The 19,129-nt window shown below is 39.2% G+C and overlaps 1 protein-coding gene across 2 annotated transcripts in view; it reads left to right on the top strand.

Annotated features, from left to right (window-relative positions):
* rhpn2 (rhophilin, Rho GTPase binding protein 2) overlaps positions 1-19,129 on the top strand; it is a 56,597-nt gene that overhangs the window by 17,952 nt on the left and 19,516 nt on the right. For both annotated transcript variants that reach the window (XM_060912010.1, XM_060912009.1), the window contains exons 3-6: positions 4,363-4,491; positions 18,091-18,166; positions 18,567-18,644; positions 18,932-19,056. In XM_060912010.1, coding sequence (XP_060767993.1) covers positions 4,363-4,491; positions 18,091-18,166; positions 18,567-18,644; positions 18,932-19,056 — 408 coding nt within the window. The remainder of the gene's footprint in view (positions 1-4,362; positions 4,492-18,090; positions 18,167-18,566; positions 18,645-18,931; positions 19,057-19,129) is intronic.

Raw genomic sequence — 19,129 nt, 5'->3', positions numbered from 1 at the left:
TATCTCTGCTTCTGTTCCCTCTGACACACTACTGCCTCCGCCGAGTGCGCGCGTACTCTAAACTGAATCAGCTCTGCACATGCGCCGTGCGGCACAAAAAAATGGCAGCCACCATGAAGGAAGGAGATCCGGAGTTTTCAAACATTTGTTTAAGTGTGAAATCGCAAAATGGTATTCTAGCGAACAACAAAATAGTAAAGATTCAGAAAAACAAAACATTCAGTGATCATTTTAATAGTGTAATTTCATCCGAACTAGGCCTAACAGTCGATTTAGAACTACAAAAAGTCCGTGTGTCGGACACTTTAAGTACCTTTTGTAAAAGTTTTGCAAATGTTGCAGTCAGCATTTAAAATGCTAACTTAGTTTTTGTACAAGTTTCAGTTGATTAAACTGTCCATTTTATTAAATGTCTGCTTTTGTAATAAAGTCCTGAACGAAAAAGCAAACACAGCATTGCGATTTCTTATCCATCCATAAAAAAAAAAATCCCTCCCTCCCGACTGAATTTTTTTGCTCACCTGGTGGACAGGAAACGGATTTTTTTTTTTTTTTAAGGATGGCCTGGAGACATGAGGTCATTGGCTATAACAACGATGCGCCACCATCCTCTCCCCAACACTTTTTTTCCTCCCTCATGGATTTGTCCTCCAGCAGTAGTCAAGCGGTGCACATTCATGTGTTTTGGAGGAAGGGCTGAAGGGAGGGGGTGGGATTTTTCAGAATATCTATACTTTCAAAATCTAGCTACTCTTGCTGGTTTCTCCAAAATGAGGTACGCCTAACTTGCTAGCTAATGAAATGTTCAGTCACTTTTTTTTTTTTTTTTTTTAAATCTATTTTAATCAGACTTTGTACTTCATGTTCACACAGGTGGACTGATTTACCCAAGAGGTATTTCAGTAAAGAGGTTTTGTGAAGACTTTTCAAGCTGAAATATGACCGTGTGTGTGTGTGTGTGTATGGTGATGTGCACACGCTCTGTGTGTGTGAGTGCGCTTGTAGTCGTATGGCTTTGGCATGTCCGCATTCTTTCTGTGGCCTTTCTATCAGATGCGAGCAGAACAGGTTCTGCTGATCTCTTATTTCCAGCTTTCCATAGTCAAAACACTGTGCTAGGCTCAATATAGTTGGTTTTAATGTGTAGGATAATAAACGCGTGTGTGTAACTTACAACATGGACTAATGTGCCCTCTTTTTCTCCCCCTTTCCTTTTCCCCTATTTGAAGAGCTTTCATCCTGCCCTAGAAACGAATTCAGATGTATGAGCTCAGGTGATGACTGTAAACAAGGAGCAGTCATACCTGAGATTACATTGATAATGTGGTATCAGGAAACCTTTTAGGTACAGTATGTGCGTGCTGTAGCTAGCTAACTTGGGCTGATTTTTGTGATTTGACACAGTAACTTTCATTATTATGGTGTATTCTGATAGCTTTGGCTAAGTATAGGAAAACAATCAGTTGCAAAATTGATCCTTTTTTTTTTTTTCTAATACCAACTCATTCTGCCCATTAGCAAACAACTCCCCCTTTTTTAAATTTATTACATAAAAGCATACTTTTACTCTGACTTGCAAAGCGCTGGCTCTGGAGACGCCTTCCAAAAATACTCCAGAAACTTCCTCACAGAAAACGTCACCATATCAACAGTGACGCGCTGTTTTTTGGGGCGTGTCTAGCAAGAATGTCCCCAGGTCAGATGTTCTTATGGGAATAAGTGGGGTGGGGTGTTTATTTATTTTAAAAAACCTACACGTTTTAATTTAAACAAACTTGATTTGTCTTGCAGTCAGCAATACTGTCAGAGTGATTCATCAATCTTCTGCCCAATCAGATTTTGAGAATGCAACAGTGCTGTGGTGTAATGTTTAATAAATTGAAAGAAAAGGTTCAAATTGAGACTCGGGCAGTGAAATCCAGCTCGTTTCTACAACTGACGAATACAAGCTACTTTATAAGCACTTGATTTGAGCTAGGTGTTCATTAGAAGGTCAGAATGACCTGGAATAATGGAGGTGTTTCCAAATACATAGGAATTCAGAATTTGTCATGTATGTAAACATTCTGCCAAACCAGTTTGTCATTTATTGGGCATTAAAAAGTAAGACACATTAACAGTTAATTATTCTACATAGACCATTTTGGTGGTTTAAAAATACCACTGTGTACTGCAAATAAATGGTTGTTTTTTTAATGATTTAACTCATGAACTTGATCTAAATTCAGTTGTATTTGTCAGCCAGACTAAAATAGGCTCTCAATAGAAAGAAATGCCTCCTATAAAACAAACAGGCTACATCAAGCTGAGTTGGAAGGTGTGGGTTGAGAAAAAGATGGAGCCATTTATTTGTCTTGTTTACATAGAAACGATGGGACGTGCGCCAAGATTAAAGGGTGACTCAGTGGCTTTTTCTGGGCAGCTCTTGTGCTAATGGCTGGTTGAGAATTTGTGTGCTGCTAAGTGGGTTTTAGTACAAGCTGTGTTGTGCACCTGCCTTGTTGGCCATTTTTCAAATCCTGCCTCTCCGTCACAGCTGAAAAATATCTGCGAGCTGTGTTTTCGTTCATTTCCTTTCATGTCTGGGGTTGGGTGTGGTTTGTTTTTTAACTTAATTATTTATTTAATTAATTTAATTTCAGTCAGTGTTGTAGTTGTCATTAAACCTCGAGTCCCCAGTGTTCAAGTCCAAGTCATGAAGAGAAAAATTGAGTCCACTGTTGATCAGAGTTGAGTCCGAGAACAAAATTCCAACTGCACCATTTGATGGTGACTGTTTTAGTCCCATTAAAATTGTTTTCCTGAACAGGTGAATGTGCTTCTCTTTGTCAGGGAGTGTGAAGTATTCTGTCAGAGATGGTTGGGAGACAGATGTATCGGTAAGTGCAGAAGGTGTGTTTTTATTAATACAAGTGAAGACAGGTAAACAATCCAGAATGGCAGGCAATAGGTCGAGCGAGGCACAAACAGGTTATCAAAGACGAGAAACATGAAATCAGGGATCAGGAAACCAAACAAGGAAATAAGGCTTGGTTATGTCAGCAACGCAATACTTTGCAAAGTAGGTATGCTTTCAGTTTTTATGTAGATGTGCTGATTCACTCCTGCGCAGGATTAAGGTACAGTCATTTAGAGTGCGCACGAGAATCCACATGGCGCGCGCGCGCTGTCCGGAGCATGCCCGAGAGGCTATCTGATGCACGTGTGATATTCTTGCAAGAAATTAGTACAAAAATTAACATGGATATAAATATCTTGTCAAATTATGGAATGTTACAAAAATAAAGAAAAAAATCCAGGTCCTCAGCTCCAATTTAGGAGTCCAAATGCAGTTAATGTACAAGTCATCAGTGCTCAAGTCAAGTCACGAGTCCTTAAAATTAGGGCACGAGTCAGACTCAAGTACTACAAGCCTGATTTCAGTAAACTTTTTTTTTTTTTAAATGAAACATCTTTTAATAGCCTTCTCCTACCCTTCCCACTGGTAAAATCAATGGGTCAGCCAGAAAGTTTAATGAATTGGCTGAAAGTGTTATGAATACAGCAGATTGTTTTGGGGGCCGCTCTGTTGAAATGGATGACTTCTTGAACATTTTCTTTAAAAAAAAAATTGGGTGCACCTATATAGATTGCAAAAAAAGAAATGACAGGCAGGAATTTATGTATTTCGTGTTCCATTTTCCCCAAAACGAAATGCTTGGCTAATGGCAAGCTAGTTTGAGCTAGTTATGGGTACTTTATGATTAGTGTGTGTAGGAAATTGCTGAGCTACTCTTGCAAAAAGTTTGACAGGTTGGCACAAGTGCAAGTTTGTCCATTGTGTCAAAGGTGCAAAGCTGTTCTACCCACATGCATAAATGGAGGTGGCAACATGTATTGGTTAGCTGTAGAATTTACCTATTCCCTTTTTCTGGAGATTTTCAGCTAAAGCAGCGATCAGACAAAACAAGTAAAATTCACCCAGCGGAAAAGCCAAATCCCTGAGAGGGAAAGTATGCATGGCATGAAAGGGATATGGTCGCTTCTGATAGCAGCTACTTCTTGCTTTGTGCCGACTTTTCTCAGGGTGGTGTGTGTGTGTGTGTGTGTGTGTGTGTGTGTGTGTGTGTGTGTGTGTGTGTGTGTGTAAAAGTAGCTCTCACATCAGATCTTTGCCTTGTAGTCCTCTTACTGTTGCTTGATGCACATCTGAAAACTGTTGCTATTTGGTCAAACATTTTTCTCTCTGAATATTTTGTTAGCCATGTTGACATCTCTGCATAAGAGAGCGAATTGTACAGGTCAGATCGTGTGTGCATGCTTGTCAGGAATGGAGGGTTTTTTAAAATGATAAATCCTAAAAGCAAAATCTCTCTTTCTCAGGGCCACAGCCAATAGTAAAGTCCGTGATATGGTTCTGCTGGAGCTGAGTTATGTGAACTCCAATTTGCAACTTCTTATGGAGGAATTGGAAGGTCTGAACAGTTCAGTAGAGGTTTACCAGAATGTACGGTAAGTATACATGTACAAATAATTTATAGCTATTAATAATCATGATTTATTATTTATAAAGCATATTTTTGTAATATTAAAATCTCATGTTCTACTTTGACTGGGTTGCACAGAAACATTTTTAAAGGGGCTGGCTCACCCTTCCCGAAGCCTCTGTGTAGGTGGACAATACTAAGAAGGAGGAAAAAAAAAAAAACCACACACTGGTCATTTTATTTATTTTCCCAGGCACTGCCTAAAAGCAGAGCTCCTGAGGAGTGTAAAACATGTTAGTAAATCTCTTTTTTTTTTTTTTTTTTTTTTTTTTTTTTTTAAAAGGCAAATTTAAAAATAAGCACTGGATTAAAAACCCATCTATCTTGTGTAAATAAAGATACAAATGTTTGAAATGCGTTGCCTTGCACTTACGATCGGGTTCCCTGTGGTGCTACATGTACGCCATTTGTACGTACAGAAATATGGTGCTTCGCTCTGCGCACTTCAGATGCGGGGAGCTCTGCTATAAAATCACTTAAGGTTCCTAGCTCACCCTCTGTTCTAAATGGTGAGTTGCCATTTTCAGTGCCATTGCTATTCCGCTTTTACATTTGAAAAACAATCCCCAACAATACAATGACACTCGAGGCCATAGATCATAAATTGTGATGTATATTGAAGATATTTTGTCAAGGTAGTTATATTTTAAATGCTTTCAACTGATCCATTTTGTTTTTGTATGGTTATTCTGTTGTAATGGACCAGACCTGGTCTTGGTTTCTCGCGGGTGGTTATGAAACAGAAATTATCTGGTATATTGTGTTCAAAATTGTGTACTAATTATTAGCAAAAGTTTTCTTGTAAAGGCTTGATATTCAGCTAGGTGAGCGCATGAAGAGAGCTAGTAGAGTAGCAATAACGTGCTTTCAGAACCCAGTGGCCTGTATGTAAACAAACTGTGAATTGGCTTCTGGGCAGGGTGAGCTGGCCCCTTTAAGCTTTCACCTGGATAACATATTTAAAGCTTATGTATTAATTCAGTTGCACCATTGTTTAATCCTGGTTATATTTTTAGAGTTTTTATATACCCTGTATTTTATTTGAATGTCCTGTCTTTTTTTAACTACTCTAAAATGGAGCCCCCCCCCCCCCCCCCCCCCCCCCAAAAAAAAAAAAAAGAGGCTCACTTCCCAGGTTTTTGAGGTCTAATGTTTGGCAAAGGTCAAACGTGTGAGATTAGGGGATGGGGTTTGGTGGGTGGGTTCAGGCCTTCCAGAGAGCATCCAATAATATCACAGAGTCCATTCCTGAGGCCCTAGAGACTGCCAAAGAGACTCAGCCCTGGCTACCCATCTAAGGAGGTACACAAGCAAAGCTGAAGCCAGGAGAATCAATCTGATGTTCTCCACTCAGCCATCAAAGGTGTGCACCCAGTGGCAGGGTAATGACCATGTGGTTCCAGATCCACCAAGGCTGGAGACTGAGTGATATGGGAGAAGGGAAAAATCGCATAATAGCCCAGGAGTAATAGGGTTATACCCGGAACAAATTAGTAACAAGCTGAAAATTTCAGAATATGTTCAGAATACCTTTAGGAATAACGTACTAAAAGTCCCCGGAAATCCCCCTTGTGCTCTCTGAGAAATTCAAGATGGTGTCCAAAATGGCCGCCAAATGGAGATCTGCCCATATCTCAGGCCCAAAACAAAATATTAATGCAATTAAAAGGTCAGAATATATGTTTTGTAGGGTAGGAGAGTAAATTCCAACATGTGTGTATTAATTACATTGTGCATTAACATTATATAATAACAATGTACACATTATTATAACAGTAACAATGACTTATGACAAAATAATCGTTATGGTATCATGAAGATATCTCATGTTTTTTGAAATGGCTTCAGTTCTTAATGTTTAGGACTAATAATTACAGGCTTATAATTGTAAATCTATACATGTACTATTTAATGTACACTACCGATTATAGAGTGTGGATCCATTGGTTACTCGTTCACTCCGTATCATCCTATTGTGTTCACAAAACAACAAACACAATTACTAGGGGTTGGAGCACTTATTTTCATTAATATTAAAGTAAATTGGTGGTGTAAAATGAAAAATGGCATGTTAAAAGGTCATGCTGAGTTTAGTCACTTTTTGTCCAAACACACTGGCATTGCTAGTAGTAAAGACTGGTGCTAGAAACTCAAAGATTAATTTTTTTCCACCCTTAAACAAGCTTGAATAAATTCCCTACTTCATTGATGGTACAACAAAGGTCCAAGCATTACAACTGAGGCACTGAGAAGTGTTTAAGTCTACTCATTGTTTATAAGCAAGAGCTTTTATTGAGGCAGACCTTTTTGTCATGAAAGTCGCTGGAATGTTAAGTGTACTGAAACAGCTTGCCATTGTAGTTTTAGAAGATAGAGTTCTCAAATTTAATTTCCCTTTAATATTTTATCAAAGCTTAAAGATGCACTAAATATTAAGGAAATTGACGTCTAATTGTTGTCTTACATTATGTTCATGTATGTAGGTAGCCTACTAAGCTAATCTGTCAATCATGTCAACAATCAAATTCCATGTAATTTCCACATTAATGACCTTGTAATCTTGGTTAATTTTAATTTTAAGAGTGTGACAATGGTGAATTTGCATTGCTTGTATGAGAGAACATATAATTTAACATTTTAATTGCATTTATATTATGTTTTATCCCGGAGATATTGAAAAATCTCCAATCGGTGGCCATTTTGGACGCCATCTTGAATTTCTCAGAGAGCACAAGGTGGATTCCCGGGGACTTTTTAGTATGTTATTCCTAAGGGTATTCTGAACATATTCTGAAAAATTCAGCTTGTTACTAATTTGTTCCGGGTTGGACTCAATTTTGAGCTAATGCTCTTGGGCTATAAGGCCAGTGCTCAGTGGCTAATAGACCTGGGAGCCAAATACAGCAATCTGCCTGAACAAGACCCAGTACCCATCACTGTGGCAGACATCCAAATAAGAGTCTCGAAAATGAAGAACTGGACAACACCAGACCCAGATATGGTTCATGCCTCCTGGCTAAAGAAGCTAACCTTGCCATAAGAGTGCTTGGCAGCACAGATGAACCAGCTGCTCGTGGATGGGACTCCCCTGGAATGGCTGACTGAAGGTCGGACAGTCCTGATCTTGAAGGACCTACAGAAGGGAGCAGTCCCATCTAGCTATTGTCTGATAACCTGCTTCTGCACAACATGGATGCTCCTGTCAGACAACATGGCGGATAAGATGAGTAGGCACAAGACTTAATAAGTGAGCGAGACTCAGAAAAGAATTGGTAGGAACACCAGAGGAGCAAAACATCAGCTACTGGTAGACAGTGCAGTAACTCAAGACTGCAGAACTAGACATACCAATCTGTGCACTGCCTGGATTGACTACAAGAAAGCCTAAGAGTTGATGCCCCACACATGGATCCCGGAATGCCTTGAAACTGTACATTAACAGGACTGTCAAACTTCATCAAGAAGCGCCACTTAAAAGAAAAATGATTAGAGCAGGGGGAAAAAAAACTAGCACAATTACACATGCGCCTTAAAACGAACCACTCGACAATTAGAACGTAAATGGGGCCAAACAATAGTGTTCTAATTGGCATGGAAGGAGAGCCTCTTGATTTTAGTGCTGCGAGATCAGCATATCTCTCCACCCTAATAGAGCATAACAAAAATAATCCTAGATTCTTATTTAATACAGTCATAAAATTTAACTAGGAAAAAGATTTGCCATAGACCCATGCACACCTACAATGTAGTGGCAATGACTTCATACCCCCCACCCCCCCCCACCCCCCATGAAAAAATTGAAAATATCCGACAAACTCAAACTACTAATTTAAGGTCAATTTAACCAACCCTTGAGTTAAAAAAAGTGTATCAGATCAGCAATTAGAATGTTTTACTCCCCTTAGAGAAACCAAACTAATTTCATTAATCTCCACATCAAAATCTTCAACTTGTGTATGAGATCCCTTACCTACACGACTCTTCAAACAGATAATACCGGAAGTAATTGAACCTCTTCTAAAAATGATCAATTCTCCCCTTAGAATTGGCAATATACCAATAATATCGCAGTCATCGCTGCTTTTTTTTTTTTTTTTTATTTTTTTTTTTTTTTTTAAATTGGTGAAAGTATTTTGGTTCTTTCCATGTCACTCCTCACCCCTCAGTTGTGAAAATCTTACCAAGGAATAGGTAGAAGTAAATTGTATAATTCCATAAATATTTAATAAAAACAATGTTAGAAAAAACTTTTTATTGGAACTGTTTAGTGCTTGGGACGGCATGGTGGTGTAGTGGTTAGCGCTGTCGCCTCACAGCAAGAAGGCCTGGGTTCAAGCCCCGTGGCCAGTGAGGGCCTTTTTGTGCGGAGTTTGCATGTTCTCCCTGTGTCCGCGTGGGTTTCCTCCGGGTGCTCCGGTTTCCCCCACAGTCCAAAGACATGCAGGTTAGGTTAACTGGTGACTCTAAATAGGTGTAGGTGTGAATGTGAGTGTGAATGGTTGTCTGTGTCAGCCCTGTGATGACCTGACGACTTGTCCAGGGTGTACCCCGCCTTTCGCCCGTAAGGCAAGTTTATTTATATAGCACATTTCATACACAATGGCAGTTCAATGTGCTTTACAGAAGTAAAAACAAAAACAGTAAACAATAGAGAAATAAAATTGCATAATTTTATTTTTATTCTAAAACAATTAAAAGAATTAAAATAAATTAAAAGAAAATAATAAGAATTAAACAATAGTAAAAATAAAATAATAAAATGAAGTAGTAGTTCAAATAGGATGAGAAAGAAAAGAAAAAAAACCCAGCAGAATAGAATAAAGAATAAAATAGGCTAAAGTTAAAGTAAATTTAAAACATGCAGAGAAGTAAAGATTATAAAGAATGTAAAGAAGACAATATAATTATTTAACAGAAAGCATCTGAAAACAGCTTGGTCTTTAGTCTAGATTTGAAGCTGCCAACAGCAGGAGCATTTTTAATGTCCTCTGGCAGTTGGTTCCATAGCTGTACTGCATAGTAGCTAAAAGCTGCTTCACCACACTTTGTTTTAACAACTGGTTTTAATAGTAAATTTTTCTGTTTTGATCTGGTAGATCTGATTGGGTTAGGCTGCTGCAACATATCAGAGAGGTAATTGGGCCCTGTAACATTTAGAGATTTGTACACCAGCAGCAATACTTGAAAGTCAATTCTGTAGCTTACTGGAAGCCAGTGAAGGGACCTTAGAATTGGAGTAATGTGCTCTGTTCTTTTTGTTCGTGTGAACCCTCGCCGCTGCATTTTGAACCAGCTGAAGTCGTTTGATGGTCTTTTTTGGCAGGCCTGTGAAAAGGCCATTGCAGTAATCAACCCTACTAGAGATGAAGGCATGTATTAGTTTTTCCAGATCATTTTTTGACATAAGTCCTTTTAGTTTGGAAATGTTTTTTAGGTGATAAAATGCCGTTTTAGTGATTGCTTTCATGTGACTGTCAAAGTTTAGCTCGCTGTCAATGAAAACACCAAGATTTTTAACCATTTCTTTAGTTTTAATCCCTTTTGTGTCAAGAATAGTGGTAATCCTGAGTCTTTCATCTTTTTTTCCAAATAGAATTACGCTACATTCACACTGCAAGGCTTAATGCTCAATTCTGATTTTTTTGTGAAATCCGATTTTTTTGTGAGGTCGTTCACATTAACAAATATATGCGACTTGTATGTGATCCTCAGTATGAACGAAAAGCGACCTAAAAGTGTTCCGCATGCGCACTGCAGGATACGACGACGTCACACGCAGTGAGCATGGCCAGTGTTTACGGAAGTAAAACCGCCCGGTTGCGGTATGACTCATCCAATCTAGCTTGAATAGCTGCATCCCCCCAAATGGAAATCAGCTCCCTAACCTCTGCGTCCTTCCATTGAGAAGATTCAGAACCTTCACAGCCCGAAGCGTCCCTCGCATTGATGTCATGCGCAGGGGCGCAGATACGTTTTTTGAACTGGGGGGGACAAAGCTGCCAACAAACCAACCCCAACCCCGATATGCCTGTCAAACTTGTTGTTAGTAACCATAGCAACCAAGCTCGAGCTCGCAACCTGTGCAGTCTGCGCAGCTCAACCAACCGAATATCAGTCTTTGTTTTGTTTTATGTGAGTTGTTGCAACTATGTATACACTGCCGTGCACCTCAATAAACCGAATGGTAATTAGTCTTTTGATTTTTCCGTGAGGTTTGCCTTATGCAAAGAAAGACAGCATAGATGTTTTTTCCTCCCTATAAGTGGGGGGGACCGAACGAGGTGAATTTAAATATGACTCGTCCCACCCTCTATCTGCGCCCGTGATTATGCGCCATGTTGTTGTAACTTTTTTGAGAGACCCTCCGCCTACTTCAGCGCAGAATAGTGAGGTTTGTGGCTTGTTGATGACATGTAAGTCGGATGAATGCGACCTGGCGGTTCAGACTGAAGTCGCATATGAAAAGAGCGGATAGGAATCGGAATTAGCACCACATATCCAAACGGCCTGGGTCGGATTTGAAAAAATCGGATCTGTGTCATTCATATTGTCAATAAAAGATCGGATACAGGTCACATATGGGCGAAAAGATCGGATTTGAGTCACTTCAGCCTGCAGTGTGAACGTAGCCTTACTTCTGTTTTATCTGTGTTCAGCTGAAGAAAATTTTGTGACATCCAGCTATTGATTTGATCGATACACTGGTAGAGACATTCAAGGGGGGCATAATCATTAGGTGATGGAGCAAAATAAATTTGGGTATCATCTGCATAGCAGTGATACAAAATTGAATTTTTATTGATAATTTGCCCAAGTGGGAGCATATAAAGGTTGAAAAGTAATGGCCCAAGAATCGACCCCTGGGGGACACCACAGGTCAAGGACATTGACGTTGAGGAACAATTTCCCAGGGTAACAAAAGCTTCTATCTTTTAAGTATGATTTTAACCAATTGATAACTTTACCAGTCAATCCAACCCAGTGTTCAAGTCGATATAGCAGTATGTTGTGATCAACAGTGGGTAGTCAGCTGGGATAGGCTCCAGCTTGCCTGCGACCCTGCAGAACAGGATAAAGTGGCTAGAGATGAGATGTGATGAATTTAGTGCTTAGGCACACCCCATTTACATTGTACAGTTAATACTAGCACTGTCTAATAGTGATTTTTAAAATGTAATAAAACATGAGAAGCCTGGTGTTCAAAACTGTCTGACTGGCAGTGTAAGTATAAGAAGCAGCAAAAAAACAATGTTCCTCAAAGAAAAGATGATAATGCTAGTTTATGCTCCTAAGGGAGGAAAAATGTAATTTGGGGGGGGGGATTGAGCGTAACATTTATTGCTGTTTCTTTGAGTAGTGGTGATTGTGATTTTCATCAGAAGCTAGGTTTTAATGTGAGGCTAAATGTTTAATCATTGATTTTGTTAAGCCACATTTTCCCATTGAGCGGGGCAACATGAACAAACCTAAAACTTGGATCAATGAAACCTTGATTGGTTTTTAGGAAGTAGTGTTCTCCAAAACACTACTGCAGAATTTAAGAGCAGTATAAGAAGAACTAGAAGGAAAATTTCCACTGGCTGAGTTGGGAGTGGTGTTCAGTCAGCATCAGTGAAGTGGTGTATCTGCAGGAGCGAGAGTGCTGAACCATAAGTCAGCAGTAATACAGGACAGAGGAGGACTGCTCCCTGACCGGAACATTCTGTACCTCCTTACTCCCCCTCAATCCTTTTTTTTTTTTAATTCAAATTAAGTACGATAAACCTGGCCTGTGTTTAAGGAGGACGTTAGATGAGCCTTAAGCGCACACAAACACTTGCACACAGATTGTAATCAAAGAGCTTCCCCTGCTCACTACTTGCTGAACTGGTTCAGATGCTGCCAAACATGTCTTTTAGAGCCTGTTAGACAGGTAGACATACACACCTTTTATACATGCAAACAAAAAAGGATGGACGAAAGGTGTTTATGAAAAACGAGCGAGACTAGTTATCTCAAATCAACTATTCAATATACAGGAACCTCACAAATGGCAAGAAATGCGTTTTGCCTCAAGAACAATGCAGCAGTTGTTGCTATTATTTTAGCATGCGGAAGATGGTTTCAGAAACTGAGTCATAGTTTTAGTGCACATTAAGTAACAAACAGCACATAAAGAGAACTTGTTGCCTGGTTCGAGTTCCGGTGAGGTCTTGGTTACACTTTATATGTTAATAGTGTACATTATGACATTTAATAATACTGTACAAGTTTTCATTTATATAGCACCTTTCACAATCCCAAGGTCACTTTTATATTGGGGGAAGAGTGGGGGTCAGGTTAAACAGTAAAAGAGGAAGAGAAGTGTTCACTGAAGAGAAAAGTCTTTAATTCAGATTTGAAAGTCGAGAAAGAAGAGCAGTCATGGAGTGATTTTGAGGAAGAAAGTTCCAGAGTTTGGAGGCCATGACACTGAAGGACCTGCCTCCCAGGGTGGAAAGTCTGGTGGGAGAGACAGCAAAGATTATTGGTAGAAGATCAGAGGGGGAGAGGGGCAGTAAGGGGTCAGGAGCTCACGAAGGTAGAGAGGAGCAGGGTAATACAGGGTGATGTTTGGTTGAGCGAGAAAGCCAACCTCTGGTCTGTGTGAAAAATGGTGATCTTTCAATGACTGCCAGTGAATTTGGGTGTGGTTTGATGCGGATGTGTAAAGTTTTATTATCCCCCACTGGCCGAAAGGCTCGAAGGGGGATTATGTCGTGTCGAGGTCTGTTCATCTCGGGAAGGCTGCTCACCGTCTGAAATCAACTCCTCTTTTAGTTTGTGGAGGAATTTCACAAAACTTGATGAGGCATTATGTTGGTAGTACGCATATTTTGTTCGGTTTGGTTGCATTTTACCAGAGTTGTGGCCCATAATTAACAACCTTGTACTTTTTTTTTTTTTTTTTTTTTTTTTTAAAAGACACAATTTCATGAAGGTGTGCTTGCCTTCTGTCATCAGTTCCTCTCAATTTTGGATGAATTTCTCAAAGCTTGGCAAATGCCTTATGACAATATGCATATTGCGATTTAATTTCATTTGCGAATTTTTACCAGAGCGTTGACTGTTGATTAAATAACTTTGACAGTTTCATGAGGGTGTACATTCTTCTGAAATCTGTTTGTGGAGGAATTTCGCCAAACTTGGCAAAAGGCTTTGACAGTTATATGCATACTGAAATTTTCGTTTAATTTGGGCAAATTTTACCAGTTATGCCCTTGATTATTAACAAACTTGTACTTTTGGCAGTTTTATCAAGGTGCTCTTGCTTTCTGAAATCCACTTCCCTCATGGTTTTTATCCCCCCCGCTGGCCGAAAGACCCAAAGGGGGATTACGTTGTGGCGAAGTCTGTCTGTCCTGGGAAGGTTACTCTCCTTCTGAAATCGACTCCTCTCTCAGTTTTTGGAGGAATTTCATGAAACTTGACAGGATTCTTTGTTATATGTCGGTAATGCGTAGATTGCAATTTCATTCAATTCAGTTGCATTTTACCAGTGTCATGGCATAGTTGCCAGCAAGGGATATTGTGTTCTCAGAGCACTCTTGTATTGGTTGGAGAAGCCATGCTGTGATGTGAGGAAATGTAATTCTTTCAATATAAATTGAATGATGAAGGCTTTTGGGAAATGAGACATGTCAGTCATGCAGAAACTATGAGGAGTAAAATGAATAGCTTGTAAGTGTGCATAGAGCAGTATGCACTATGGCCAAAAGTATATGTATATCCGAACAGAACATCCACATGTGGCTCTTCCCTAAAGTGTTGCCACAATGTTTGAAGCACATGGTTTTATAGAATCTTTGTATGCTGTGACAGTTAACATTTCCCTTCGTTGTCACCAAGTTGCCCAAACCTGTTTCAGCATGGCAAAAGTCAGGTCCATAAAGACACGGCGTGCCTTTGGGATGAATTGGTGAATGAGCAGAAAATCCCCACAGCCACAATCCAAAATCTATTGGAAAGCCTTCCCAGAAGAGTGGAGGTTATTACAACAGCAAAGGAGAAACCAACCCCATATTAATGTCGTTGGATTTTGTATGGGATGTTCACTAAGCATATATTGGTGTGTTTTTTTTTTTTTTTTTTTTTTTTTTTTTTTTTCATAATTCTTCAAACTGTTGGACGTTCCCCCTTTTTGGTGTGTCTACACTGCAGGAATAGAGGAGTATCGTGGTTCTTATAAGGCTGGGTTGAGTTATTTTTTAGGTCCTACTTCAGGATGGGTACTATGTGAGCAGAAGGGGAACCATGAGTGATGCAAGTGAATGTTGATTGGTCGAACATGAGCCAGTGTAGCACCGGCAGCTGCTGTTTTTCAAAAATCCATGTAAAAGGTTAACCATATAAACAAGCACTCTCGGGGTGGGAGGTGTGTTTTATTTATTTATTTATTTATTTATTTATTTATTTATTTTGTTTGGGCACCTCTCAAAAGAATAATCTCCCAGTCTGCCAGCTTGGCTATAGTTTCTCTGCAATATGAGAGAAAAGTCTGTACTCAAGTGGCCCCTTTCTTGTTGAGATTCCTCGTCTCCAATAACAACGGAAAAACAAAAAGAGTAATTAGTGGTCAGATGGCAATGAGCTGAGACCCGCATGTGTGTACATGTGAGTGTGTCCTTGACAGTCTCTGGCCTGCTTTATTGTCTCTGAAAGAGATTCAGCCTCTTTTTATTTCCTTTCAAATCTCAGGCATCTGAAAAAGGCCACTAATTCAGTATAAAGCCTTCTTAATGAGGGCCTGCTGTCCTCCGTAGCAGAGTGAGCATGTAAGCAGGCTTTGCTAGAATAGTCTCTGCCTGTGTGCTGTGCATCCAAAATAAAGCAGCCAGACAAAACACTTTCACCTGCAGTCAAAGCGTATCTAATCCTGAAGATAAGATTGAATAAATGGAACTGTAGAGTACAGGGTCTTTTTAAAAAAAAAAAAAAAAAACACCAAGCATCTCTCTCACTTTTGGATTTTGACTGTTGGGCTTTTTAGTGTGAGCAGCACTGGCAGACAAGTCAATGTAGGACTTTAAAAAAACCCCACTATAAACAGGTCAGGAAATGCTTTTGTATGTGTGGTAGGGAAACTAGATTGGAGCCCCCCCCCAAAAAAAAAATATGATCCAGAACAAAATGACAGTTTGTTTTTGTAGGTAAATGTAGGTATGTTTCTTCCTTTGTGCTTGTAATGAACAGGCTTACTGTAACTGTTTAGCTGTTGAGAATGGAATTGTTTTGTCTCATCAGGTTTTGGGTAAACTGACTTGTCTATCGCTGTACCAGCATCGTGTGTTCAGATAGTTCATATAGTACAAGTTTTGATAAAATTTAACCATGTCGGCCTCTGTGGGTTTTTTTGTTTGTTTGTTTGTTTGTTTGTTTGTTTGTTTTTTTGTTCCATGTCTCCCAACATAATGTCTCCTTGCAAAAAAAATTTGTGAAGCCTGAAGGCCAGCATATACGACAGGCTGAGAAACTAACGTTGTGGTAAGAGATGGTAAATACTCTAATGCAATATGAACATGACGCTACCTGCAAAGAATCTCACACAATCTACAAAAGCTGAAAACTTGTCACAAGTATCCCTGCTCTCCCACGAATGCTACTCTGCAAAAGAGGTGCAAGGAGACATTATGTTGGGAGACCCGGAACAAAAAATACAGAGGCCGACATGGTTAAATTTTATCAAAACTTGTACTATATGAGCTATCTGAACACACGATGCTGGTACAGCGATAGAAAAAAGTCAGTTTACTCAAAACCTGATGAGACAAAACAATTGCATTCTCAAGAAGGAATGAAATAAGGTTTTAAACAACTTTTAAATTCGTACAAAAAAAATTGTCCGTCCGCCCACCCGAACTGATCACATCAGTTTTTCTTTGGTTAATCAGACACAAGGTACGCCACCACTCTTGCTGGAGCAATTGGGATGAGGTGCCTTGCTCAAGGGTACTTCAGCCAGTCCTGCTGGTCCAAGGAATCGAACCAGCAACCTTTTTGGTCCTGAAGTTGTTTCTCTAGCCATTACATTTGTAAATCGCAAGAGAGAACCTGTAACATGACAAACTGTCCCAACTCTCCCCATCTGGCCATTTTGAAAAAAAAAAAAAAAAAATCCTGAAATGTTTTTCCCTCAGAATTTAAGTTTAATAAATAATACTATATCTGGTAACACTAGGCTACATGCGTTTAATTCCTAACAAATCCCCAACTCGCCAGTGTACATTATACCATAGAGTGGAGGTGAAGTAGAAAATACAAGTTTTGGTTGACAAATATATTTAACTGCACACATTAGTTTCCAGCTTTGTAGCTCCAGAGGAAGTATGTTACTCTAAGGGGCAGCATCTAACTTCTGATGTCATCTGAAACCTGATTGGTTGAAATTAATTTATGGGAATACAAACTGTCCCAAGTCTCCCCTATGGAGTTGTAATCATGGCTGTGCAATATGAAGATATTAATATTGGTATTGTGAAGAATTGTCACAATACACTAAGACGTGGAGATCATGATTTTTTTTTTTTAAGCATTTCTCAAATGTTTTTAATGACTGTTTATAACCAAGTGGAAGTGGAAGTGGTTGATTTGATTTAAAAATGGGACAATCTGATTTTTAAAATTTGACCTTTTCAGTGGTAAAAATTTGATTTTTGTCATGAAAATATATTTTTGGTTTAGCACCTGATCCTATACTGTACCAGTCAAAAGTTTGGACACTTCTTCTAATTCTGTGTTTTTTAAATTAAAAGGACACTACGTCTTAATGATGGATGTCATTTCTCTTTACTTAGTTGAGCGGTTCTTGAAGTATGGATTACTACTTTGTGGAATAGGACTATTTACTGTGTTATTTACTGTTTTGATCTCAAGCACATTAAGAAGGCAAGAAATTAATAACTTTTGACAAGGCACACCTGTTTAATTGAAAATCATTCCCAGTGACTACCTCATGAAGCTGGTTAAGATGATGCCAATAATGTGCAAAGCGTCGAGATAAACGGTGGCTACTTTAAAATCCCAAACAAATTTTGCATTAACTTTTTCTTTTTTAAACTACTATTCCATACATGTTCCAAATGTTTTCATAGTTTTGATGTCTTGAGTATTGTAGAAGATGTAGAAGATGGTCACAATAAAGAAAAGCCTATGAATGAGTAGGTGTGTCCAAACCTTTGACTGGTCCTGCATGTTGCTCACTAATTCAAGATTCAATGTTGCATTGTTTTATCAGACAAAAGGTCAAAGGTTTTGATCACAACTAAAACTGGATTAATGTGCGTCTATTGTATGATTACAAAAGATACTTTAGTATCATCCAGCATGGAGATGCTAAGCCCAGTCACCTGTTAGAGGCTGGAACAGTGCTAGGAAATAAGAAATGGAGATTGTAGACCTTTTGTCATGCAGTTTTATAAGCATGTTTAACTGCTGTGTGGGTTTCCTTATCAGGCAAGAATATGGTTGACATAGTTATGGCTGATTTTGAGAACCTGTAACTTGCCATTTTGTTGCTCTCATATTCTTGATCTTTTTCTTTTCACAGAGGTTCAGCCATAATCCCTCTCATTCCTTTGGGCCTGAAGGAGACAAAAGACTTGGACTTTTCTGTACCTTTCAAGGTCTGTTTGTTTTGGGGGGCTTTTGTGTGTTTTGGCAACCCTTGACTGAATAAACAAATGTATGCTGAGGTAATATGGTATGAAGAAGGATGGTAGTCATTTGTTATGCAGAAAGTGTGCAGTACTATGTGAAGCATCTGTCATGTGTGAACTGGGATATCATGTTTTCTAATCCCCCTGTGCTTTAGTTGCACAGTCCGATCAGTTTGGGCTAGTTTGTAACCCATTATTTCTACACTAATGACATGGTGTTGTGATTTTATGTTGACTCTGGCTTTGCACTCAGCCACTATGTATTTAGAGTGATGGATGGATGGTGTGTGTGGGTAGGTCTGTATGTGACCGTTCGTGGGAGCCTTATAGAATGTGGCAGTTTGAACAATATTGTGTATTTTGACAGGATTTCATCCTTGAGCATTACAGTGAGGATGGCGCATGCTTTCAGGATGAAATTGATGATCTGATGGACCTCAGAAAGGTATGAATTAACGAACACTTGACTTCCACACAAAGTCTTCCATCTTCAGATTTTCCAGTTGCCAAAGCTTTAGGAACAAATTTACATCTGCATGTTGCAAAGAAATATGGGATTAAAAAATAAAACCATTACTGACTGCTATAAGAAAATAAGCAAGTTCATGGCATCACACCACCACTGGTTTATCTTCCTATAATGGCACACTCGGTTATGTTTTATTCTTTACAAATGACCCGATGCATGAACACGTGTAAAATTTTCACATCTGATGTGTGTGTTTTGAGCAGGCATGCCGCACTCCAAGCCGTAACGACGCAGGGGTCGAACTTCTCGCCAGCTATTTAAGCCAGCTATCACTCTTGGACAGTCGTTTCTTCTCCCCCAACCGCTCGATGGGCATTTTCTTCACATGGTGTGTTCCAAGTCCAACAGTATAAAGTTAAACTAGGCAGCATTTGCATTTGTCATTAATACATTTTGCTTAT

This window comes from Neoarius graeffei, chromosome 27 (assembly GCF_027579695.1).
Source record: "Neoarius graeffei isolate fNeoGra1 chromosome 27, fNeoGra1.pri, whole genome shotgun sequence".
Taxonomy (NCBI): domain Eukaryota; kingdom Metazoa; phylum Chordata; class Actinopteri; order Siluriformes; family Ariidae; genus Neoarius; species Neoarius graeffei.
Note: the sequence above shows the minus strand (reverse complement) of the source record. Positions and strands in the feature narration are given on the sequence as shown.